The 23,980-nt window shown below is 54.4% G+C and overlaps 1 protein-coding gene across 1 annotated transcript; it reads left to right on the forward strand.

The window, feature by feature from the left end:
* Positions 1-2,000: 2,000 nt before the first annotated feature.
* Positions 2,001-20,976, forward strand: SERPINA3 (serpin family A member 3). The gene is made up of 6 exons (XM_069489361.1): positions 2,001-2,167; positions 12,325-12,582; positions 15,167-15,820; positions 16,987-17,260; positions 19,350-19,500; positions 20,593-20,976. Exons 3-6 carry the CDS (start codon positions 15,184-15,186, stop codon positions 20,788-20,790), a joined length of 1,260 nt encoding a protein of 419 aa, XP_069345462.1. The 5' UTR covers positions 2,001-2,167; positions 12,325-12,582; positions 15,167-15,183; the 3' UTR covers positions 20,791-20,976.
* The last annotated feature ends 3,004 nt before the right edge of the window (positions 20,977-23,980 follow it).

The following is a 23,980-nucleotide window of genomic DNA, read 5'->3' on the forward strand; positions in this document are numbered from 1 at the left end:
GAAGACCCACATTGATTTCTCTCGCTAACCATGTGGACTCTAAACTTCTTCTTCTGAGCTGCAACCAGAATGCAGAAGAATAATACAAGGTCAGGGCCCAGACTCCTCCTTACACCTCTCCCTGCAGAGACCCAGATGAAAAAGAAGGACCTTGGTCTTCAGGAAAAGCACTTCCCACCCCAGTGACCAGCCATGCCTGGCCTCCCCTTGGCTGTGGGGCTCACTTCGCTCATTCATCCAAAGCCTATTCCCAGGGTGCCTCCTTGGGACCAGGCATGGAGCTGGTGCACAGGTTATGACAACCGTGAGCCCAGCAGTCATGGGCTTGTCAATCAGGTAGACAATTAAATAAATGTAGGATTATAAACTGTGATGAGGGCAATATTTTTGTCCACAGATATTTATTGAGTGCCTGCTGTGTGCCTGGCACTGTTCCAGGTACCAGAGATGAACAAAGGAAACAGAAACCCCTGCATGTGTAGAGCTGGCATTCCAGTGTGGCAAGACAATAAAATAGAAAAGAATAAAGAGTAAAATAGGACAGTGAAATAGATCGCATACCAGCTGACAAGGGCTATATCATGACTCACATCTAGAACAGAGACCTCGCAGGCACTACCTTGGCCAAGGGACCAGCGATGAGTGTGTTGACACCTTGCGCCCTCTGACTTGGTGCCATGAGCCGGTGCATCACCTCGGAGGGATCTTCTCCCCAACCCAGACCGTCAGTCTAGTCTTGAGAAAACAGCAGCCGATGTCAAGGTGAGGAACAGTTGGCAAAGTACCCGACCAGTCCTCTTCAAAAGTGTCATGGCATAAATGGCTAGGAAATCCTGAGGAATTGTCACAGCCCAGAGGAGACTAAGGAGGCACAGTAGGATGCAATATGGAATCCTGGAAGGGACCCTGGAGCAGAGAAGGACGTTGGTGGGGACGCTGGTGAAATCCGAGGAAGTTTGGACAGCGCCAATGACCGTTTCTCAGCTTGGGTAAATGTATCGTGGTTATGTGAGATGTTTACATTTACATTAAGAGAGGCTGGGAGACCATTTGTGGGAACTCTCTCCTGTCTTTACAACTTTTTTGTAAAACCAAAATGGTTTAAAATTAAAAGTTTTTTTTTTAGATAAAATGTTCCAAAACAAAACAAAGCCATGGAGGGAACAGGTTGGGAATCACAAAGGCAGAAGCAGGGAGTAGTTAAGGAAAAGAACAGGGACCTTCTGCAGCCAGGGTGCCAAGAGGGTCTCTCTGAGGTGGTGGCACTGAAGCCGGGCCCTGAGGGACAGGCAGGAGTGGACGGGGCAAAGGCTGAGTGTGGACATCCTGAGCAAAGTCCCAGAGGTGGGAAAGGGTGCATGTTATTGACAAAATTGAAAAAGGGCATGTGTGGCTGGAGCTGGCAAGGGAAGGAGAGGGTGGGGAGGGAGGCTCACCCCTTCATTGGCCACCATGACACCATGTGAGGTGCTGGGGCAGGGTGACAGTAATAATAACAGGTGGCACTTGGAGGCCACATCCTCCGTGCCAGGCACTGCTCTGAGCCTTTTGCATATGTGGGCTCCGTTCATGAAGAGGTGTACCAAGAGTCACCTACAGCACGGACCTGAGGACAGTAAGCAGGTGACATCACTGCCCTCTCCAGCTTCCCGTAGAGCCACTGCATAGCACTGGCCATCTGCCACCCTTCTCCGAGACCACACAGGTGGGAGTGAGGGACGCCAAGGTGGCTATAGCCACAGACACAAGGGCTGGATCCTTTGACTCCTGGTCATGAGAGTCCATCATGCCTTTGTGATGGCGATTTTCCGTGAAGACATACAGAGTGCAGATAACAAAATGTGCCTGCACGTGTCTGCATTGCTACTCACACATGCTCGTGTGTGCGCACAAACACATACATGCAGACTTCTGGAGCCCGGCGCCTGCTCAGTCGCTAACACGACTGCAGCCTCTGGTTGTGCTAAGAGCTGAGCACGCATCTGTCACTCTCCTTACAGGAGCTCCTTTAGCCTTCTTGACGTCCCACTGAGGTGGTCCCTGTCATTGTTCCCACTGGACCCAGAAGGACCCGAGACCCAGGGCCCCTCACAGTGGCGTCTCCAGAGTAGAAGCCTCTCCCATGGAGGCTGCCCTGAACCGTGTGGATGTGGTTGGGATGATCAAGGTAAATGCTTCTTGTCTGGATCTTTCACACATGTGAGGGGTTCAGGCTGGTGGGTCGGGCGGTGGGGGTGCAGGAGTGCCAGACGGGAGATGGAGTCTCTGCGACCAGTGTCCCAAGCCCTGTGACTGTGAGCAAACACTCATGCCCATCTCTCCCGACGCCCGGTGGGCACGATCGTGATGAGGCGCAGAGGAAACCAGGCCAGGGAAGAGGCTGGGACCTCTGACCTCCCTGCAGCAGTGTTTTGCAAACTCGGATTGACATGAAAACTTGGGCAGCTTGTTAAAAATACGTATTCCTGGCCACGCCCCCAGGAATTGGAATGTCGGGGGATGTTCCAAGCTGCCCTTGGAATTCGAATGCAGACACAGATTTTTGGTTCTTTGATGCTTATAGTATAGGAAGGGAAGGGCTATCTGATTCCGTGTCCGTGCCAGCCTGGACACTCGTGCCCCTTTGCTCCCTGCTGTGCCACCCACCCAGCCTCAACACCTGAAGGTGGCCCTCGTCCTCTGCATGGAACAACTCAGCAGCTCTCTGCTACGTGAGTATTGTTACAGCCAACCCGCGCAGGGCACCAGGCAGGTAACAAACACAGACCCGGGGAGTCCCCTGCTCATGCCCAGCTGATACTTTGTACTCTGCAAGTCCTCGGGCCACTGCCTATGACTCCGATTCCTCGGGCTCGGGACCCCTACCACGCACAAGCGCTGAGCACGCCCCACAAACAGGGTTGCTCTGACCATATATGTCCAGTGAAGTGTGAATTTCAGACAGTGAATCACTTTTTAACACAAGTACGTCTGTCCCATGAATTTCAAGGTACTTTCGTTAGCTAAGTCTGCCAATCCCTTCTGTAGGGAACAGGAATGAGCGAGAAGCCACCGTCCTGATGTCCCCTGCACAGATGAGGACAAGTCATAGGACAGCAGCAAGGCTGGTCACTCGGTGGCAGTGGGCGCGGGGCTGGGGTCAGAAGAGGGTCAGCGCCACGAGGAAGGACCCTGGGAGGCTTCTTGTTACGGAACAAAGAACCACCTCACCCATGGTTACAGCAAACTGAAGCCCCAGACACGACATTCTCCGAGGTTCCCTGGTTCACTGGCTCCCGCAGCTTTGTCCAGGGGTTGAATCCTGTGCCAAGAGTAGCCAGCCTGGTGGCAACAAAGACGCTTTTCTACTGCAGTTTCCCCCCAGCCCCATCCCTCCCTGCCCCAATCCAAGCTGGGGACGCCTGGGCTCTGCAGGGAGAGCGGCTCTAGGGCGCACGGCTTCTCCAGGCGTCCCCGCTGCAGAGGGGGGTGGGCCGGACCATGGTGGGGCAGAGGGTGGGCTTCTGGCCCGGGGAACGCAGGTTTGGGCCTCAGGGCACTGGGAGGCCAGTAGGGGCCTTCAGACAGGCCAGTGACGTGTAAGACTCACTCTCTCAGACAGTCTGGTGACCACACAGGAAACAGCCTGGTGGGGCGGGCACAGACGTGTGGGCCAGCTCAGAGGTCATTGCCGTGGGGCGCAGAGGGGCAGGAGTGGGCAGCGGAGGTGGGGAGCGGGCAGTGGGCTCTGAAAGGATGGTGTGGCTGATAAACTAACAGACAAAAAGAAAAAATAAAAAGATAAAAATCACAGCACATAATTGCCCCTTTGCCTAACCACCTGTGGCTTAACTTGTCTTTAAAAGTTTGTTTTAACAGCACTCGAAAATTGCCACAGGCCGGGGAGGTGGCTCACGCCTGTAATCCTAGCACTCTGGGAGGCCGAGGCAGGAGGATCGTTTGAGCTCAGGAGTTCGAGACCAGCCTGAGCAAGAGCGAGACCCCGTCTCTACTAAAAATAGAAAGAAATTATATGGACAGCTAAAAATATATATTTAAAAATTAGCCGGGGCATGGTGGCGCATGCCTGTAGTCCCAGCTACTCGGGAGGCTGAGGCAGGAGGATCGCTTGAGCCCAGGAGTCTGAGGTTGCTGTGAGCTAGGCTGACGCCACGGCACTCTAGCCTGGGCAGCGGAGTGAGACTCTGTCTCAAAAAAAAAAAAAAAAGAAAGAAAATTGGCGGGCAGACAGCTGGAGTGTGACCTTCATATCGCCAGAACCGCATTCCAAGAAGACAAGTAAGGCCAGCCTGGCAGGGAAAGAAAGAAACACAGCTGCCTCCTGTTTCCATTTTGCAGCAATAGCTATCTGTTTTCTTTTCCCTGTATCCCAATAAAAACCCCAAAGCCCTTATCCTCGCCCCCGGCACTTCGTCCTTTCTTTCGTGCCATGCCCTTTCCTCCCTTGGAAAGTAAAAGAAACTTTTTTTCTTTAAAACCTATCCTGATCTCTATGTCAAGAATTCTTTCTTATCCCGTGCTACGAGTTTCCATGGTAACAGGCTCTGCAGAGGGGGAGGGGGAGGCCACACCCAGAGAAGGGGCATCATTACCGTGTGGGGCGCAGGAGACGGGGAAGCGGGAGGAAGAGCCGGGGGCTTCTATTTGGGGCTTGCTTAGTGTGCAGAGAGATGCCAAGGAGGCACCTGGGTCCGAGTCCTGGTGCCCGGAGGCCTCTGAGCCAGGGAAAGAGCCGCAGGTGAGACGCGGCAGCCGTGCCCATCAGCCCCTGAAATCGGAAGCCTGTCGGTGCCCTCGAGAGGAGTGAACTCTCAGCACCGCCAGGCGCAAGCCCGTGTTCTCTGACACAAACCCTAGGGTGGTGCCAGCCCTGGCCCAGAGCATTGGCACGGCCCCGAGGCTGGACGCAGGAAGCTGGGCCACCTCAGTGGGTGGCCGCTTATCCCTGAGGTCACTGTGACTCCATGGCCGGGCTGGCCACATGTGGGTCAGCGGGGAGTGGAGCCATGTTTCCAGGGAGGGTGCAAGGGTGGACGCTGCAGCCAGCCTGCCTGGCTCAGAACCTCTGGGTCGCCTCGGCACTGCCCGGCAGTGTGGCCCTTGGCGCCTGCTTCATCTCTCTGTACCTCAGTTTCTCCACGTTTAGAGAGTGATCGAACCCACCCCGGGGACTGTTTGTGAGGATTGAATACCAACATGTTCATGAGCATAGAGAACAGAGCAGCCGACCACCGTCATCGGTGACGCTGGGCCTCTGGGAGCGAGGGAAGGACGGGGAAGGCAGGGGAACCCCACAAGTAAGGCCTCCACTACGTGGCACACGTTCTATTACGAGATTGATGAGATTGACTGGTTTTCTCACATAATCCTCAAATTTCCCTCCTTACTGTCTTCCCCTGAGCCTCAGAGCCACAAGGACAGGAGACGTGGATTGTGTTAATCATCTGCCACTGCATAATGAAATCACCCCCCAAAACCCACAACCTGAAACGGCAAACATCTACTATCCCCCTCGGTTTCTGGGGGTCAGGGACCTGGGAGGGCTGAGCTGGGCGGCTCTGGCTCGGGGTCTCTCAGAGCTTGCAGCCAAGTCATTGGCCGGGGATGCGGCCCTGAGGGCCCGACTGGGCTGGGACACCCACGTCTAAGCTCACACCCGGGGCTGTCAGCAGGCAGGAGGCTTGGTTCCTGGCCGTGCGGGGCCGCTTAGACATGACTTCTGAGATAAAGATAAAGAGAGAGACTGAGAGACGGCTGTTTAATACCCAGGGCCAGGAAGCCCTGCGTACGTTCTGGAAGAAGCTGAGAGAGGGGGAGGAAGAGGAAGAGAAGGGCAGACAAAAGAGAGAAAGTGCAAATGAGAGAGAAAAGAGAAAGAAACAGAGAGAGAGAGACACACAGAGAGAGAGAACCAAGGCAGAAGCACGGTCTTTTATAACCCAGTCTTGGAGATGACACCCCATCCCTCCTGCCATATTCTATCAGTTAGAAGCAAGTCACCCTGACTGCTGGCCTGAGGCAGGGATGCGGGTCCCAGTTCTCCAGAAGGAGTGGGGGATGTTTTAGAGAGACAGAAAACATCTTTGCTGCTTTTTCAAGCCAGTTCTTCTGTTGCAATGATCGTGATTATGACTGTTGGTGTTAGGTTCCAGGTGACGGTAAAATGACCCATTCTAAAAACTATTTCCTTTCTTCCTTTCTTTTCTTTTCTTTTTCTTTCTTTCTCTTTTCTTTTGAGATAGGGTCTCTCTCTGTCACCCAGGGTGGAGTACAGTAGTGTGATCATAGCCCACTGCAGCCTTGAACTCCTGGGCTCAAGCAATCGTCCTGCCTCAGCCTCCCAAGGAGCTGGGAGTACAGGTGTGTGCCACCACACCTGGTTAATTTTTATTCTTCTTCTTATTTTATTTGTTTGTTTGTTTGTAGAGATGGGGATCTCATGTTTCCTCTTTTTCAATCGGACAATACAAACCTGGTTGGTCAATGTGACAAGTTAATAAGTATCCATTTCAGGTAGAGGCACTAAAAAAATGGGTTAACAGGTAATAAGACTGTGCGGGAGTATTTGGACATTTTCTAGGTGTGTGTTTCGAAAGCGTCGGTTGGGAGCTGCATGACCTACATTGCTTGGAAGTCTGACCCATGGCCTGGCCCCGCTGGCGTTCGCTTAGCTGCCTCGAGAGGGCAACTGTGGATGTAGAAAAACTTGAGCTACCGTGTATCACCAAAACAAGAAAAAAAGAAGCACGTCGCTAAGTCTAGTCCAACACAGGGGAGGGTAATTATGCTCCATCTCCTGAACGAAGAAGCATCAACAAATCTGTGATCACATCTGTAAAATGACCATGGTATTGTGGCCCCAGAGTCCAGCAGAGTGAGTGCCCTCATGGCAGATTGCTAATTATAAAAAACATGGGTGGACTAACTGACTGCACAAATGAACTGCAGGGTGAGGAGGGTATGTCTGTCTCAGTTTGCACAGAAGGAAGGAGCGGAGGCTCCGAGAGATGAAAACGTGTGAGGTCGTCCAGTTAGTAAGAGGCGGGGGCCAGGCCGGTCTGACCCCCCAGCCCTTGTTTACCAGGGATTCGCAGGCACGGTGTGCAAGCTGGGAGCAGTTCTGCAACAGAAGCCGATGACGGAGAGCTGCTGCAGCCACCCCTCCCTGAAGGAAAATGAGGAAGGGAGGAAGAGAGGAAGGGATGTCTGAGCAGCATGGAAAACAGAACCAGGGATTCTCCCTGCTCTTGCCAGATACGTCTGTGTTCCCACACAGGGACACGGCCAAGGGCAGGGTTGTGCTGAAGGGAGTTTTCAAATCCTGCCTCAACTCTGCAGCCGGTGTCTCCCCTGACAACCACAAAACCAGGTTAGCACGAAACCGGCCTGAGAGCAGCATGGGTGTCGGGCAAAACCAGGCTGTCGACTTCATCCTTTCCTAACTGATACTGGAGTCCACTGGCCGTAGCAGAGAAGGCTGGACCTTCTCAGAGTTCTGATACCGCCGCTGTCAGCATCTCACTTCTTCCTCCTAAGCATTCTTTAAGGAGCTATGATTGACCAAAGAGGTTCAGAGAGGTGAAGTAACTGGCCTAAAGTCACCCAGCAAGTAGATGTGGCCAAGCCATGATGCCAAAAAGCCTGGCTGGATGATGCCCTTCCCATGACCCCTGCCTCCCTGGGAGGAAACATTTGTCCCTCTCAGCCTCCCTTTCCCCCTGGAGGTGGGGCACACTCTTGCCTGGGTTCCTGCTGCTCCCCCTGGTTGAGCCCCGGAAGTACACTCTTCTCCGTTTACACCCAAGCCCCAGTGTGGACACAACCCTTCTCCTAAGAGATTTGCCTTTGCCCACCTGCACCCAGTCTGCATTTAGAACCCCAGCTGGCCCCACGGAGGCAATAACGTGCGAAACAGCAAGCCCCACCTCAATGACCGAGCTCGCAAAATCCAAGCTTCTGATTGATTCCACATGTATCGAGGTGACTCCAGTCTGGGGACAGTAAGAGTAACTGCCCCTTGGCTCAAGCTCCTGCTTGTCCCAGGCCCCGGGCCGAGCACACCTGATATGCACCTTTCGTCTCTCCACCTTGGAGGCAGGCACTGCAGCTGAACTCAGGTCCCACAGGCGAGTCCCAGCCCCGCTGCCCTCTCCACTTCCTCACTCCACCAGATTCCTGACCCTTTGGAATAATAGTCTCCCGAGACCTTGGCCCTGACCTTGCCAAAGCCAGAGTGAACCTTCCAGCTCACCTTGGGCTGCCCACGGGGGTCCATTTTGAGTCAGAGGAACATGCCCATCCACGGTCAAAGGGGAGGTGGTGACTGATGGAGACACAGCTCCCATCAGCTGAGACCCCAACCGCATAAAGAACACAACCTTCCCTGCTCAGATCCACAGACAACCAATGCCTCAAAAAAGCATTGCCTCCTGAGGGGAGGGGGTCCACGGCTAGCGCGTGCTCCGGCGCAGGCTTCGGAAATTGGAAGAAAAGACGAGTGGCAGCGGGCAGGTGAGACGTGCTCTGTATTGTTGGGGGGATACAGCAGTGGTGAGCACTTATACGTGGCTCTGAACAGTAGTGGCAACGTGCCACGGGAAAGCGTGATCGCATGGGTTCACACAGAGGATGACACCTTGGTTACATGAGTGTGGTGACTCATGCCTCCCCGGAAGCCTGGCTAGTCGGGGGGCCGAACTGGAAGAAACACTGCGGCCGTCATCTTAGTTTGGCCTAAGAAACCTGTTACCCATACAAATGCATTTTCCCTTACACCTCCAAAACCTGTAAGAGTGTCATTTTCTCTCTTATGTTTAAAGATGGACATTTCTGCCTTTTTAAAAAAGAAAGAGCATAGAACGGTGGTGAGAATTGTGGGTTTGGCATTGGATTGGTTTTCCCTAAGCTCCCGCAGTTCTACCCTTTAACAGCTGGGGGTACGTGGGCAAATCACATGATTGGATTTTGGAAGTTTGATCCTCCTACCTAACCTCTCCTCCTGCTGGCTGGCATGGACCAGAGCTTGGTAAGAAAGTTTAAGATGAAAGAAAGGACTGAGATTTATTCAATGTAATCAGAGACAGGAGCAGCACAAAGAAGCAGTCAGTCCTGGCAGTGCCAGAGCATTAATAATCTGGTAGATGTTCTGCCTGTGGAAAGTGCGGCACTCGCCCCGGCCCCGCCCAGAGTGGAGTTCGTGGGACTGGATGAGCGAATGACCATCTGACAGCCCGCTGGGGGGCCAGGAGGAGAGGGGAAGGTGGGGGAAAGCGAGCAGAGGGTTTAGCAGGACCAGAAGGGCCTGGGGAATGGAGAATGCAGGAGGACAAGGCCCAGATGGCCTTGGCCCATCCAGCTCTCCTTCCTCCCACTCTTAGTTCTCAGGACGACTGTGGAATGGGCTGAGAATGCAGCGCCCTGAGATAAGGAGGGACTGTGCAGAACAACCTGGGCTTCGTCCTTGTCCTCCCTAAAACAGGCTGTCCCGCGGCACCTGCATTCAGTGATCCCAGGAGCCCCCGGGATATAAAACCCAAGGTGGAGAGCAAATCTCTCCCTACGAGGTGTCGTCTTTTGGATTTCCCTGCTGCTTCTAGCTCCCTGGGCTGAGATTACCTGCTCCTGCGTACGGTGGCTCCGACCCAGGCCCTCCCAGAACACGTCGAGGGCCGTGTCCCAGGCAGAGTCAGCTGACCCTCCAGAATAAGAAAGCACAGTGGATTCTAAAATAGAACTTATTTTGATCCCTCCTGCACGTGGACGTCAGAGGTTACCAAGTGCTTTCCACAGCTCCTTCCTCATGGGCAGGGGCATCTCTTCAGACCCCAGTATGCTCCTAATTTCCTTTTCTCTGCCCTTCATGGGGCTCAGAAATGTCGCAGGGGTACCCTGGATGCTGTGGGAGAATATTCTCAAGGGATTGCTGATGTGGGAGGCAAACAGGCTCCAGCAGTCCTGCAGCCCAGCGGCTACCGGGGACCCCTTCAAAGAGGAGGAGCGTGGACCTGGCAGGGTGCTACCTGGTACTAGCTTTGCTTTGCTTTTCCATGTCATAGCTCCCTGTGGGCTCACTGGGCCCTGAAGTTCACTATGCCATGAGCCATCCTTGTAGCAATACTGCTTGCAAAAGTGAAGGAAGGGCCAGTACCAGCGCCTGGGGTGAAGAAGACCAAGGAAGACTGTAAGAGCCCGGAGAAGAGGCTGGGAGATGGCCGGGGTTGGGTGCATGTGGCCTGGCAGCATCAGTCTGGAGCTCCACGTGACAAGTGGCACCCAGGACATGTCATTGCCCCACAAGCACCCTCTGCAGTACTTGCAGAGGGTAGAGAAGTATCTGCCTCCACATTTGGTTGGAAGTTCAGGCCAAGTCAGTTCCATTTTAAAGGAGATGATGAAGCTGGGCGTGTGGCACATGCATATATAATCCCAGCTACTTGGGAGGATCGCTCAAGGCCAGAAGTTGGAGTCTGCAGTGAGCTGCGATGGCACCACTGCACCCCTGCCTGGGTGACAGAGCGAGACTTTGTCTCCTGAAGAAAAAAAAAAAAGGACATGCTGGGGCAAGTCGATTAGTCATCGCCAGCGTCCATTCCCTTCTTCTCTCTCATGGTAATAGAACCCCAAATTTTAGCTGGGACGTGACTACTCAATGCAGAGTCTGGACTGCATGGCACAGCCTCTCTTGCAGCTAGGCATGACCACGTGACCAAGTTCCGGCCAGTGGAACACAAGTGGGAATGACATCGGCAGCATTTGGGACATTCCTTTCAAAGGAAAGGGCGTGCCCTGCCCTTCCCCTGTGAGCCGTGTTAGGCCGGGCAAACAAACACCTAGGGATGGCACAGTGACAAGACAGAAGGAGCCTGGTTCCTGGCACAGTGGGGCTGCCACATCAACCCGCTGCCTCCAACTGGAAACGAGTGAGAGAGAAATAAGCTTCCGTCGTGTTTTAGCCACCATTTCTCTGGGATTCTGTGTAACTTAAAAATATGTATTCAATTCTGAGAAGGCTTGGAGGCTAAAAGGACATAAGTCATCATTTAAGGAAGGACGGGACCAAATTCTTATTGGATGTTTGTTTTTCTCAGTGCTTTACAGTCAGCCAATATTTATTAAGTACTCCAAGGACGCAGCGCCATCCAAAACAGGCAAACAAAAATCCTGTCCTGGTAGAGCTAACATTTAGCATCGCATCACGTAGTCTTTATAACTACTCTGTTAGGGAACTGTTGTGGTTTGTTTGTTTGTTTTTATTTGTTTGTTGAGACAGGATCTCACTCTGTCACCCAGGCTAGAGTGCAGAGGTGTCATCGTAGCTGCCTGCAACCTCTAACTCCTGGGCTCAAGCGATCCTCCTGCCTCAGCCTCCCGAGTAGCTGGGACTACAGTCGAGTGCCACTGTGCCTGGCTAGATTTTTTTCTAGTTTTTTTGTAGAAACAGAGTTTTGCTTCATTGCTCAGGCTGGTCTCGAACTCCTGGTCTCAAGCATTCCTTCTGCCTCCACCTCCCAAAGTGCTGGGATCACAGACGTGAGCCACCACACCTGGCCAGCAAACTGTTCTCCGCATCTCAGGCACGAGGGCGTTAAGGTTTAGGGATTTCCGCTGATTTGCATGAGGTGAGCAGTGCGTCAGCGTTCCCGGCAGGTCTACCGCACCACAGCTAGAACCTCCCGTGAGTCCCGGGGTTTCCAAATCTTGCTCTGTACAGAAGTCTGTCGGGGGCTGTCATGGATGGGGTGTTGTAACCATGGGGAATTAAGGGGACGTTTTCCCCATGATCAAAGAAAGGCCGGGGTTAGTTAAGAGAGAGACCCGAGGAGACCTGAGGTCGGGGAGGAGGGACAGCAGCCATCAGGGCGAACCAACAGCAGGGGCTCCCGAGGACAAAGGCCAAGTCAGAGGAAGCCCCCAAAGAGAAATGGGGACCAGGGTTCCCATGACACTGAGCCCCCCAAACCTCTCCCTCCCCCTCGCTAAATGCAACTCTGGGAAGGGGGCCGGGGCCCTGAGACCAACCCCCAATCTCGGGGAAATTCTCTCTGGAATGTAGCTCGAACTGCAAATTGAGCTACAGGAAAATAGAGTCCGGTATGTTTTAAATATATCTGAGTTTGTGTATGGAGATTCCTATCACACCCACTCACACACAGGCATCAAAGTAGGGTTAAAGCATTAGCTGGCACCCTCTGAGTTTTGGTGGGTGTTCTCCAATGTCCTTCTTTATATTTTCTGGGTTTTCCCATGTTTCTCAATGAGTACTGAATAAACAGAAAGAAAAACTAACATGACAAAGGGTGTTTTGTTTTTGTTTTACTTTTTCAGGAAAAGAAAACCGAGCTGTTTCCATAACTAGGTTGTTTGAGTAGATGTCATTACATCCATGTTACCAGAAATTATCATCTGACCATTTCCAGGCTGAGAACAAAACGCTTAGTTGTCCTGGGGGACGTTTCCCAAGCAGGGGGAGGAGTCGTTTGCGGGATAAATAAGCAATAGTGCTCGGCGATATCCAGCCGGACTCCAGGCGGCTCCAGGCGGCGGCTCTGGGATCCACCAGCCACGTCCAGCTGTCGGAGGCAGGTAAGCCATGATGCTTCACGCAGGGAGAAAAGGGATCTGTTTTCCCAGGATAGCTCTAGGCTGCGGCCCAAGCTTGTGGGACGTGTGGGGCAGGACGGGGCCAGGAGGAGGTGTGCTCAGAGCTCTGGGCTAGGAGTCCGGGGCTGTCCTTTGTCCCCACCGATTCCCCACCCCCCTGCCCCGTGCCTCTTAAGCGAGTCCTGTCTCTGGGTCTGAGTTTCTGTACTTGCAAAGGGCGGAGGGCGGAGGTGCCATGGTGGCCCCTGTAGTCATTTCTGCCTCCCGACACTTTTGGATTCTGGTTCAGCTCAGCTGTGTATCCAACCCTCAGGGGGAAGAGGTGCTGCCCCCTGGCCCTGCACAGGGTGCGGCTCTCAGAACATGCTGCAGATGGGATTATTGCAGGGGGTCCCTCTGAGCAGAGGCAGCAGGGCCCACTGTGATTTCAGGGTCTAAATGGGGCTTCCGGGGGTGGGGGGGCTCCCTTTCCCACCAAGCCACCTGGCCCAGCAGACAGACAGGCTGTGCCTTTGCCCAGCAACTGCAAAGACAGATGGCTCAGAAACACAGCCAGTCCTCCAACTTGCCCAGACAGAACAGACAAGCCTTTTGCCCTGGAAATAATTTGGGAGAAAAATAATTGTTCAATGCATTTCCAAGGAAATGGTTGCACCATCCTGAGAATAAACAAACAGTTGAGGTAACCAGGCTGCCTGTGCCCTGGGCTTATCTGAAGCCTTTGCATGGGCCTCCCCCTCCCCTCTCTCCGCTTCTCCCCTGTCCCTCCCCCTCCCGTCTTGTCCTCCTTCCCCTCACCCTCTGTCCCATCCTCTCCTGTCCCATCCTCTCCTGTCCCCTCCTTCTTCCCCTCTTTTCCCTCCTCTCTCCCCCTCTCTCCTCCCCAACACCCAAGTTACCCCTTTTCTCTGAATCCTGAGACTGAGCGGGTGGAGGTGGATTGTAAATAACTTGTGTGCTGCGGTCACCTTTGCACCCAGCCCTTCCAGGCCCCCCTGCAGTGGCTTGAGCCCCACCTCTTGCCAGGGTGGAGAGCCTAGTAGGTGCCCATGGTGTGGTTGGAGAAAGATTCTCACACAGAAATTAAGGTATAAAAGTAAAAAAAAGTTTATCTTCTTAGAAGGATAGAGAGAAGGAGAAAGAGAAAGAGGGGAAAGTGGGGAGGGAAGAGAGCAGGGGCGTGGCGGGGCATCCCAAAGGAAGAGAAGGGAGACGCCAGCACTGAGGCCCAGGGGCTCGCTGATTTTAAGGGGGAAGAAGAGAAGAAAAAGATAGTGATGCTGTCAGTTGGTGACAAAGGCAGCAGCAGGTAGATGACAAAAACTGCAAGGATGGCAAAGTCCAAGACTTGGTTCCCGCCTTCCTTGGAGAAGGGGTTATCTCGGGAGATGTGACTCTGCCCCCGAGATATGGTTGGGGCTGTGGCTCTTTCTCCTGCTGTTTACTCAGAAACTCTGTAAAAGCAGATTCTAAAAAAAAAAAAAAACCCCCGCAATTTTGAAAGAGAGAGATTTACATGTCTTTTCCGCCCATCTGGCTCTTTTCAGAAGTTGTGCAAAACAGAACTCCTGCAGGGTGCTGTTATCAGAGGACTGATAGGATTGATCTTTAACCGTTACTGGGGATTAGTTCCTTTCCTGTTGTTTTTGCAGTTGTTTTTGCAGGGCTGCCTTTACATTCCAGCTTGTGGTTTCAGGCACCAGAGGGCGGGAGGAGGGAGGAGGTGACCCCTCTGGAACACGGCTTACGAGCCAGGCAACCTTCATCACTTACCACACCTGAGCCACTTACCGTGTCCTGCTGAGATGGGAACTGAGGCTCAGAGAGGTTCAGTCACCTGAATGCCACCGCACAGTAACCACGAGTGGCCAAAATGAAATCCCAGTCCAGGTCACAGAGACTGAAGCTCACTCTGCCTTCTCCCCACCACGAGGACTTTCCAGGCTCATGGTGGAAGCAAAGACCAGCCCCCTATTTTCAGGGCCATCTAAGCTCCAGGCACTGTATCAGCCACCTCTCAGTTAACCCTCACCACGAGCAGGCGTCACATGGTCACACGTGCCATCTGGAGGCTGGGAGAGGTGCTCTGTCCTCTGACTCAGGCCAGGACTCCTTCCCTGGGTTCTGCTTCAGGAGAAGGGGCATAAGGGAAGAGGAGCCGTGTTTTCTAATCCCTCTGACTAAGGTCTGCTCCCCATGCGGGAGTGGAGGAGGAGGAGACGTTCTGGTTGGACAGAACCTCATCCCTGTCATCAGCTTCCAGACCTAGGAGCCAGGCAAACCTGGCTGCCCACCTGGCTCTTCCACTTGTTTGCTGTGTGGCTTTGGGCAAGCCCCTTCACCTCTCTGTGCCCAGTTCCTTCACTGGGAAAAGTGGCAACAATTGTAGTACTTACCTCAAAGGGTGGAAGGGAGCACAGAACATTGTCGTGTGTGCTGGGTGCCCAGGAAAGCAGCTCCCCGGAGGCAGCGGCACAGGGACCGAACGCAGGCCGGGCGGGAGGCGGCGGGAGGTGGACGGTACACCAGCTGGCCCTCTGAGACTTAACGGAGCTTGTCTTTTCAGAGTGGAGAGTGGAGAAAATGTTACCCCTCCTGGCTCTGGGGCTCTTGGTGGCCGGAATCTGCCCTGCTGTCCTCGGCCACCCGAGCGGCACACTTGACCAGGAGAGTGTGACCCTGGAGGACCAAGGCAATGGGATGCATATGGACAATCTCAGATTAGCCTCCAGCAACACAGACTTTGCCTTCAGCCTCTACAAGCAGTTGGCTTTGAAGAACCCTAAAAAGAATGTCATCTTCTCCCCACTGAGCCTCTCTCTGGCCTTGGCCTTCCTGTCCCTGGGGGCCCGCGGCACCACCCTGACGGAGCTTCTCAAAGGCCTCAAGTTCAACCTCACGGAGACCTCAGAGGGGGAAATTCACCAGAGTTTCCAGCACCTCCTGCGCACCCTCAGCCAACCCAGCAACCAGCTGCAGCTGAGCACGGGCAGCGCCATGTTCATCGAAGAGCAGCTACATCTGCTGGAGAAGTTCACGGAGGACGCCAAGGGGCTGTACGCCTCCGAGGCCTTCAAAACCAACTTCCAGGACTCTGCCGCTGCCGAGAAGTTCATCAATGACTACGTAGAGAATAAAACCCAGGGGAAAATTGTAGATCTGGTCAAGGAGCCTAACCCAGGGACAATGATGATCCTGGTGAATTATATCTTCTTTAAAGGTGAGTGTCCAGCTTGAGGTTCAGAAGGAAATGGACATCTGGTTCTGAGTCTCTGGGCTATTTCTGCCCTGGGTCAGTGTTACTAGGCAACCCACTGTAAAGGAAGGTGCCCGTGGCTTGGGGGGTGGGGGAGGTGAAGATCCCGCCCTGCCCACAGGCATCGTGTTCTCCTGGGGAGGTTTCCAACTGACAGGCTGTCATCCTAGGACATGGCTTCAGGGGAGCCTACTCGCCCTGGGTCTGAGTCAGTGTGTTGCTTTTTATTCTGATTTAAACTTGCCCAGCAAACAGAAGGAAGGATCTCTCCTTTTAGATCACTCCAGGGTTGGGCTGTGTTTGCTGTTTACGGTAGCTAGAGGCAGTGTCTTGGAGTTTTACCTCTGCAAAGTTAGAAGCTTAGTGGTGCCTGAGTCAGGGTGCCTGAGAGTGAAGCCCGGGCCAGGCAGACGCAGAATCCAGGGCAAGTCTGAGCTGGATGCTCACTGTCCCTAGAGTTGGATGTGACCCGGACACGAACTGAGGACTCACAGTCAGCACGTCTTAGCCCGTGGCTTTTGGGATATCCCATGCTCCCACCCTCTAGATGTCACAAGTGCACGTGGTCCCTCCTGGCTCTGAGTTCTGCCTTCCATTAGGGACCTCCCTGCCCCTCCCATCGTTCCCAGGGACGGGCACTTGCTTCTGTCTGCACCTCGAGCTCACACGCAGAACCCAGTCTCTTTCCTCCTGTGTCCACCCAAGCCCCTCCCACAAGCCACTGATGGTCGCATCCCTGCAATGCCAGTGACCAACAAGTGCTTATGAGACATTGTTGCTTTCAGGGATCCAGGGATGTCCCATGTCTTCCCAGGCTCCGGCTTCCCACGCATCGTCACGCCTCTTTGCCTGCTCTCCCTGCTTCTCTCTCTCTGCACTCCCCATCCCAGATTCCTGTTCATTCCTCATTTAGCACAAGTTACCAGGCTTTGGTTTCACGGCCCCCTTTCCAATCCAGGCCGCAGGGCGCTCCCTCATCCCCAGTACTTTTCCGCTTACCAAGGTGTTCATGTTAATATTTTTCCAAACTAAGGCAGGCTGTCCCCGCTGGGGAAGCCGGGCAGAGCGGGAGTCGAGGCTGGACCACCCTTGCGCTCACACGGTTCTCCCACTCCTGGCTCCACTTTTAGCCAAGTGGAAGACGCCTTTTGACCCCCACGATACTTTCAAGTCAAGATTCTACTTGAGCAAGAGGAAGTGGGTGATGGTGCCCATGATGAGCATGGAGGACCTGGACATGCCCTACTTCCGGGACGAGGAGCTGTCCTGCGCGGTCGCGGAACTGATGTACACAGGCAACTCCAGCGCGCTCCTCATCCTCCCTGACACGGACAAGATGGAGGAAGTGGAAGCCAAGTTGCTCCCGGAGACCCTGAGACGGTGGAGAGCCTCGCTGCAGACCAGGTGATCATCCCGGGGACCCGCTCTGTTGGCTGGCCCGCCTTCCTTCCCAGCCCCCTCAGACTGCACGTCCCTCCACTTCGGGATCTCACCAATGTCCAAGGACAAGGGCACAGTGGTCAGAGAACTCGTACGGGGACAGGTGGAGCTTGGGCTCTCTGTGCCCTTTGCTATCTGTGTGGCTCCGGACCTGATTTTTTTTCTTCTTTAAGATGATGACATCAGACAGAACAAGCAGCTGAGGCTTCCTCTGACTCTGATGTGCTCTAAGTCATGAGGCAACTCTCACGCGATCTGCAGTACTCAGGCAGGGTTTCTCCCGGTCTCGACCTCTTGAAGGTAGAGGGGGACAGAGGGAATTGCGGTCAGTTGAGGACTGAGGCGAGGTTGGCTCTGAGAGTCAGCTCTGCGCTGGTTAACTGTTACTCTCCTTCAGCATTTGTTAAGTGGCTAATTGAGCACCTACTATGCGCCAGGCACTGATTTAGACCCTGAGGATATATCCATGAATAAACCACAAAATTCCCTGCCTTCATTGAACTTACTTTATATTTTGGAGAGAGAAAGAGACAATAAGTAAATATAATAAATAGGTAAATTATTTTATATGTTAGAAGGTGAGACATAGCGGGGATAGTAGAGGAAGGTAAAAGGATCAGGAAATCTGGAACTGGAGGTGGTTTGTGAGTTTCAGCAGAATGGCCAGTAGGTGATACTTCGCGGACATACTGAGGAAACGCATTCCTGACAAAGGGAACAGCCAGTGCAAAGCCTCTGAGGCAGAGCAATGCTGGTGTGATCGAGGAAGAGCAGGGCCAGAGTGGCTGGAACAGAGTGAGTGAGGGGAGAGTTAGAGGTCAGGGCCCCCGGGGGTGGAGCAGGTTATGTGGCGCCATGCAGACCCCTGGAAAACCTTGACCTTCCTCCGCAGTGAAGTGGAGACCCGTCAGGAGGTTTCGAGGACCTTAGTGTTGTTTTAAAAGGATGGCCCTGGCTGCTGAGTGGAGAGCAGCCGGAGGGGCAAGTGTGGAGTCGGGGAGACCAGCCGGGACCCCCACGTGGAAACCCAGGTGGGGCCTGTGGAGGGAGCTGTGGAGTGTGAGAAGCGGAGGAGTTCTGGGTGAGTCTGAGGGTGGAGACACAGGTGGGGACACGCGGCACTGAGCTGACCAATATCAGGGGGACAAGTGAGGCAGAGCAGTCGCTTCGGCCTAGACCCTGCAGTGGGCACAGGGGTGGGGGGGGAGGAGCTCCAGCCTCAGAGACCCCGGTGGCCGGCGTGGCCTCCTCCCAGGGATTCAAAGTCTCATGAGCGACACAGACTTCCCATGGCGCTGTCAGACCAGGCAGACAGTGACAAGACTCTTACGAGGGATATAAGCGAAGGGAGAGGGAGCTCGCAGGGCGAGCTGTCCCCTTCTGCCCCAAGAGCCTACCGCCTGCTCTGTGCCCAGCCTGCACCGGCTCTAGGATGGCGCCCGTGCAGAGCTCACTAGGAGGCAAGATGGGGACCTCCAGTTGATCGTTTCAGGATCTCAAAAGCCCTTCCTGTACAATCAGACTCCTTGGCAACCCACAGCCCCTCACGACCCACCTCTGGCCCCTGCCCAGCCTCACCCCTCACCACTCTCCTCCCCCGACACCAAGGCCGCCCTGCACTCCATGGGGCAGCTCCTCTTGCTCCCCACCTCCCTGCAAGTTCTTCCGCTGGTCTCCTGCCTCCCCTCCCCCTCCTTCCTCTCCTCTGGGACTCAGCCTCAACACCACCTCCTACAGGAAGCCCTCCTAGTGCCTTCCTGTCTCTCACCAGGCTCCACGGCCCTGTTGGTGTGAGGGTGCTGCACGCTGCGGTGGGGATGGGCGGAGAGTGGGCTGGGCTCAGGCACTGGCCTGGCTCAGGCCTGGCACGTTGTCTGGCACCTTTAACACTTGCAGATGCAAATAAGTAATTCATGAATTAAGAAGAGTAAATGCAAGGGGTTAAGAAACTGAAGAAAAGATTACTTATTTCCAAGGAAAACCATGCACCAAGGCAGGAGAAAGTGGGCACCAAGCCAGCAGAGGTTTAAATACTTTTTTTCTCATTTCCTAGACGTATAGATAGCCTCCACCTGCCGAAGTTTTCCATCTCGGGTGACTATAATCTGAAAAACATACTCCCCCGGCTGGGCATTAGGAAAGTCTTCACCAAGAAGGCCGACCTGTCAGGGATCACAGGGGCCAGGAACCTCCTGCTCTCCGAGGTGAGTCTTAGACTGTGGGCGGCTTATCCTCCATATCTGAATTTGAATGGGGAAGGCCGGATGGACGTTTGGGTAATCTTGAATTTGTGTAAATACCTGTGTTTCTCATCACCTGATTCTCCTCCTTGGGATTCCCCCAAGCCTAGGAGAGCTGGGGTATAGTTGGGGGCCGGTTTCCACCTCCCCTGCCACATACCATGACCCGAGAACCTGTCATTGGGCAGAATCAGACAGCCGTGGACACTCTCCCATGCTCCCCTGTGTAGCGTCTGCAGGACAGACAATTAAAATCCTCCACCGTCAGTTTTTTCATCTGTCAAATGGGGGTGACAGTCCTCTGCTCGTATGCAGTGCCTGGCAGGGCAGGTAATGGTAACAGGTAATAGCAATGGTTATCTGGAATTGCGACGGAAATACACTCGGAGTATGAGAGGAGACTACTTGGTCCCCCGGACTGCGTTACTAGAAGCAGAGTGGTCAGAGCAAAGGGGATCAGCTGGGCTGCCCTCCGCTCTCCTGTGTGTGTGTGCCCACGCAGTGCTGGGCTGGGGTCTGCACTCTCCAAGAGCAGGGGGATGGGGGCTGTCTGCGGAAGAGTAGAGCCGGGCAGTCCGGGAATGCAAAGCCATGCAAAGTGGTTGAGAGCCCCAGGGGTGTGCAAGCTGGAGCAGGAGTGCCGCCCGGCCAGGGAGGTGTCTGCGGCAGCTGTTTTGTGGTCAAGAGGCTGCCAGGAATTTGCTTGCAAGAAAAATGCCTTCGGCGGCCCTTGCTGCGCCTCCCGACAGGAGTGGGTGTTTTGGGGGCAACCCAGGCTCTGCACTCTCACGGAGAGGGACCCAGAGCAGGCCCCCTACTCTTTACCTGCACGGCTCTGGGCAGGTCACACGCGGCGTCTGAGTTTCCATTTGCGCGCCGGGCGTTGCGACTGTGGGAAACCAGCTGACAGGGCTGTCTGGAGGAGCAAACAAATTTAACTGCGCAAGGACATGCTGGTGGCAGGTGCTCAATAAATGTCGGTCCCCTTCGCAGCACACGTGCAAGCTGCTTGCCCCCGCGCACTCCTGCCTGAGTACTGCTGTGCTGTCCCCACAGGTGGTCCACAAGGCTGTACTGGATGTAGCTGAGGAGGGCACAGAAGCAGCTGCTGCCACGGGAATCAAAATGGTCCCCATGTCTGGAAGAATGGACCCGATGTTCACTCTGGATTTCAGCCGCCCCTTTCTGTTGCTCATCTACAAGAAGGACGTGGAAAACATCCTCTTCATGGGCAAAATCACAGAGTTCAAGTAAGCCTAGAGCTCCCCTCCAACGGTGGGGGTCCCGCTAAGGAGGCGGGAATGGAAGCCGGGCGCTGGGTCTCTGGGCATAGCCTGGATCTGTCTGCTCATCCTTGGGAAGGTGACAGTCACTGTCTGTGTGGCTCCCACATGCACACGGAGCCTCCTGACAGCAATAAACCATCTTCCTTGGACTGGACACTTTTCCTTGTGCCTTTCTGTGCTGACTGTCTGACTCTGTGTCCCCAAGGATGCCTGTGCCCGGAAGCCAAGCCCCCTGACTCCCACGCAGGCTCAGTCCCACCCCAGGCTCAGCTGCAGCAGCCTGGCCAGGACCCCCTAAGCTTGCAGCCAAGCTCACCCGGCCCCCAGGCCCACGACTGGAGGGGACCTTGCTGTCCTAAGGCTGATTCCTGCCTCCAGGGGCTGCCTGGTGCCCGGTTCCAGTTTCCCTCTTTCCCTCCCCCAGGGCCCAGGCTCTGCCCACCTGCTGACTCTGGCAGGGGCTCCAAGCCCTGACCACATCTGGCACAGCCCCTGGACCCTCACTTCTGCAGCTCAGCAGGGCTTTATGGTGGGATCTTTCCTTTTGGCCCCCCAGCCCCCCAATATGTGGAGAGTAGCCACTTTCCTTCAATTGCCTCACCAGTTCCTAGTCCTCACCCTGACAGACAATCTCCCTGGGCAACCAGAACGCGGAGCATCAAATGCACAGCGGCCGCGAGTGTGGGCCTGCAGCCGTTCATTTAACTGATGCATCAGAGACCTTGTGATCTCTAGGGACAACGACAATGATAGGGCTGACAACCACTGAATAGTTGAGATCTTTATGCCAGACAGTCTGCTAAGATCTCTCCTTGAAATAACCCATTTAATCCCCGTGATGACCCTATGAGACAGATGCTCTCAGTGGTCTCATTTTGTAGATGAGGAAACTAAGGCACAGAGAGGCTTAGCAATTTTCCAACACCACAGAGCTAGTGATTATTGCCAGCAGATGTCATCCCAACCTGCCTGACACCTGAGGAGCACTCTGAACCACAAAGTGATTCCACTCACTGAGATTTTCACAGTGTCCCCTCAGGGAACAGACAATCTGATGGGCAAATAGATGGTGAAACAAGGCTCTGGGAGCTGAGAGGAGAGCATCAAACTCAGTCTGGAAAGTCAGGGAAGACTTCTTGGAGGTGGTGACTTCTGTGCTGAGATCAGAGGAAGAATAGAAGGTGGTCAGGTGAACAGAGAAGACAAACTTCAGGCAGGAGAAAGAGCAATGGTGGCATTTTGGAGAAACTGAAAGAACTTGAGTAGCTCTGGGGCAGGAAGCGGAAGGGCTGGGAGGAAGAAGAGACAGAACCTTGGGCCTGGCTGCTGCCAAGGATTGCAGGGTGGTTCCTTGGAGCCACAGGGGCTTTAAAGGCGTTTGAACAGAGAGGAGACGCAAGCAGACTTGCCCGCTGGAAAACGCACTCTGGCTGCTGAGTACAGGAGCAATGATTCAGGGCCCAGGACAGGGATGCGCGCTGGACATCCAGGGGCTGTTTGCTGGAACTGGGGCAAAAGCAAGTCACAGCTGGGAGGGAGCACAGGGTGGTTCTGTCCCCAGGCTGTGAGAAGCATGCACGCGGCTGCGGTTGGATGTGGGGAGGAAGGGAGAATAAGCCATGTTTGGGTCTGGGCACCTGGGTGACGGCCACACGTTCTCTGAGACAGGAGGAGGGTGAGCATCATGGCGTGAGAAAAGAGGAACCCCTCCCCCCCCCCCCCCCCCCCCCCGTGGAAGGATCGGCTAAGAAAGGCTAAGAAAGGGCAGCCCGCCAAGGACAGTGACCAGCAGGGGGGAGGAGGCGGGAGGACAGGAAGAAAACTGTCACTCAGGCCTGAGAGGAGAAGGATGAGGAGATGACCCAGAGACAAGGTGAATCCATGGGACTCAGTGATCCAAAGCCACGCGGGCTGGGCACGTGCGGTGCCCGCAGGGCTGAGGGAAGGCTGCAGTGGGCTTGCGAGTGAGCACAGGAGAAGGGGAGAGAAATTGCCCATATTCGTTGTGCCTTAGGAGTTGTGCCACCCTGCGGTGCTGGTGGCTGGTTACCCGTCCCCTGAATCAGTTCTGTGGTCATGAAAGTTTGCTCAAGGCTCTAGCATCTGCAAAGCACTGGAGCTGACTCCGGTGATGAGCCCAGTGGCAACACACAAACGTGTGCTGGACAAAAGAATGAAATCAGGAGAGGGTGGAGCAGTGCTCCAATTAGCTCAGCCTCTTACTAATTTTCTAGAACATCCATATATGTCACTAGACTTAACCTTCATGGCAACCTTGAGCAGTAAGGAGGGCCAGGGAGGAAACTGAGTCTCCAGAGAGTACCGGGCAGTAAGTAAGTGGTGGAATGAGACTCACCCCCAGGACACGCACCCCAATCCCAGACGGCCACCCTGCTGTGCAGGGCCCGCTCCGTGCATGGATTTCCACACAACCCTAATGGAGGGGCGGCTTGTTTTTCTTGGTTGGTTTGTGCTGAGGGTGGACATTGAGCCAAGGGCAGCCTCAGTTCAGTCTGCGTGAATCCCAGAAGTCCAGCCTGTCACAACCCTCCCTGCAGGTATGCACTTCTGTGCCAAGGGCGGTGCAGACCTGCTGAATCCTCCCAGCTCCTCCACTGGCTTGCTGCACTGACTGTAAGTTACCTCATCATCATCACACACACACACACACACACACACACACGCACACGCCCCTCATGCTCTAAGAGCTGTGCCTATAGGCAACAGTCTGGAGCGGTGCTGGCCCACCCTGCCTCCATGACCTTGAGCATGCTCTTGCCTCTGCTGAAAGTCCCACACCTCTTTCTGGCCTCTCTCTTGCTCCATCTTTCAGTGTCAGCTCAGGGGCCTCCTCCTCCAGGAAGCCTACCTTCCTCACTGAGCTATAATCAGCTCCCTGCATTTCCTTGAAATAGCTGGCAAGCTCCGTCCAGGCAGGGCCCAGGCTGCCAGTCCCTCATGTCCTGCCTGCCAAATATTTGCTCATTGAGTCGACAAGCAAATGAACAAGCTTCTCCCTGGGCTCAAAGTTCTCACCTGTCCAATGCTCAGGTTGGACCATGGAGTCCTTTCAGCTCAGAGAAAGCCTCTGTTGCTGCCATGTCCTAGCAACACTCTCACCAGCAAGGCACAGTGGATCCCCAGCCCAGAGAATGTGA

Source organism: Eulemur rufifrons, chromosome 2 (genome assembly GCF_041146395.1).
Source record: "Eulemur rufifrons isolate Redbay chromosome 2, OSU_ERuf_1, whole genome shotgun sequence".
NCBI lineage: Eukaryota > Metazoa > Chordata > Mammalia > Primates > Lemuridae > Eulemur > Eulemur rufifrons.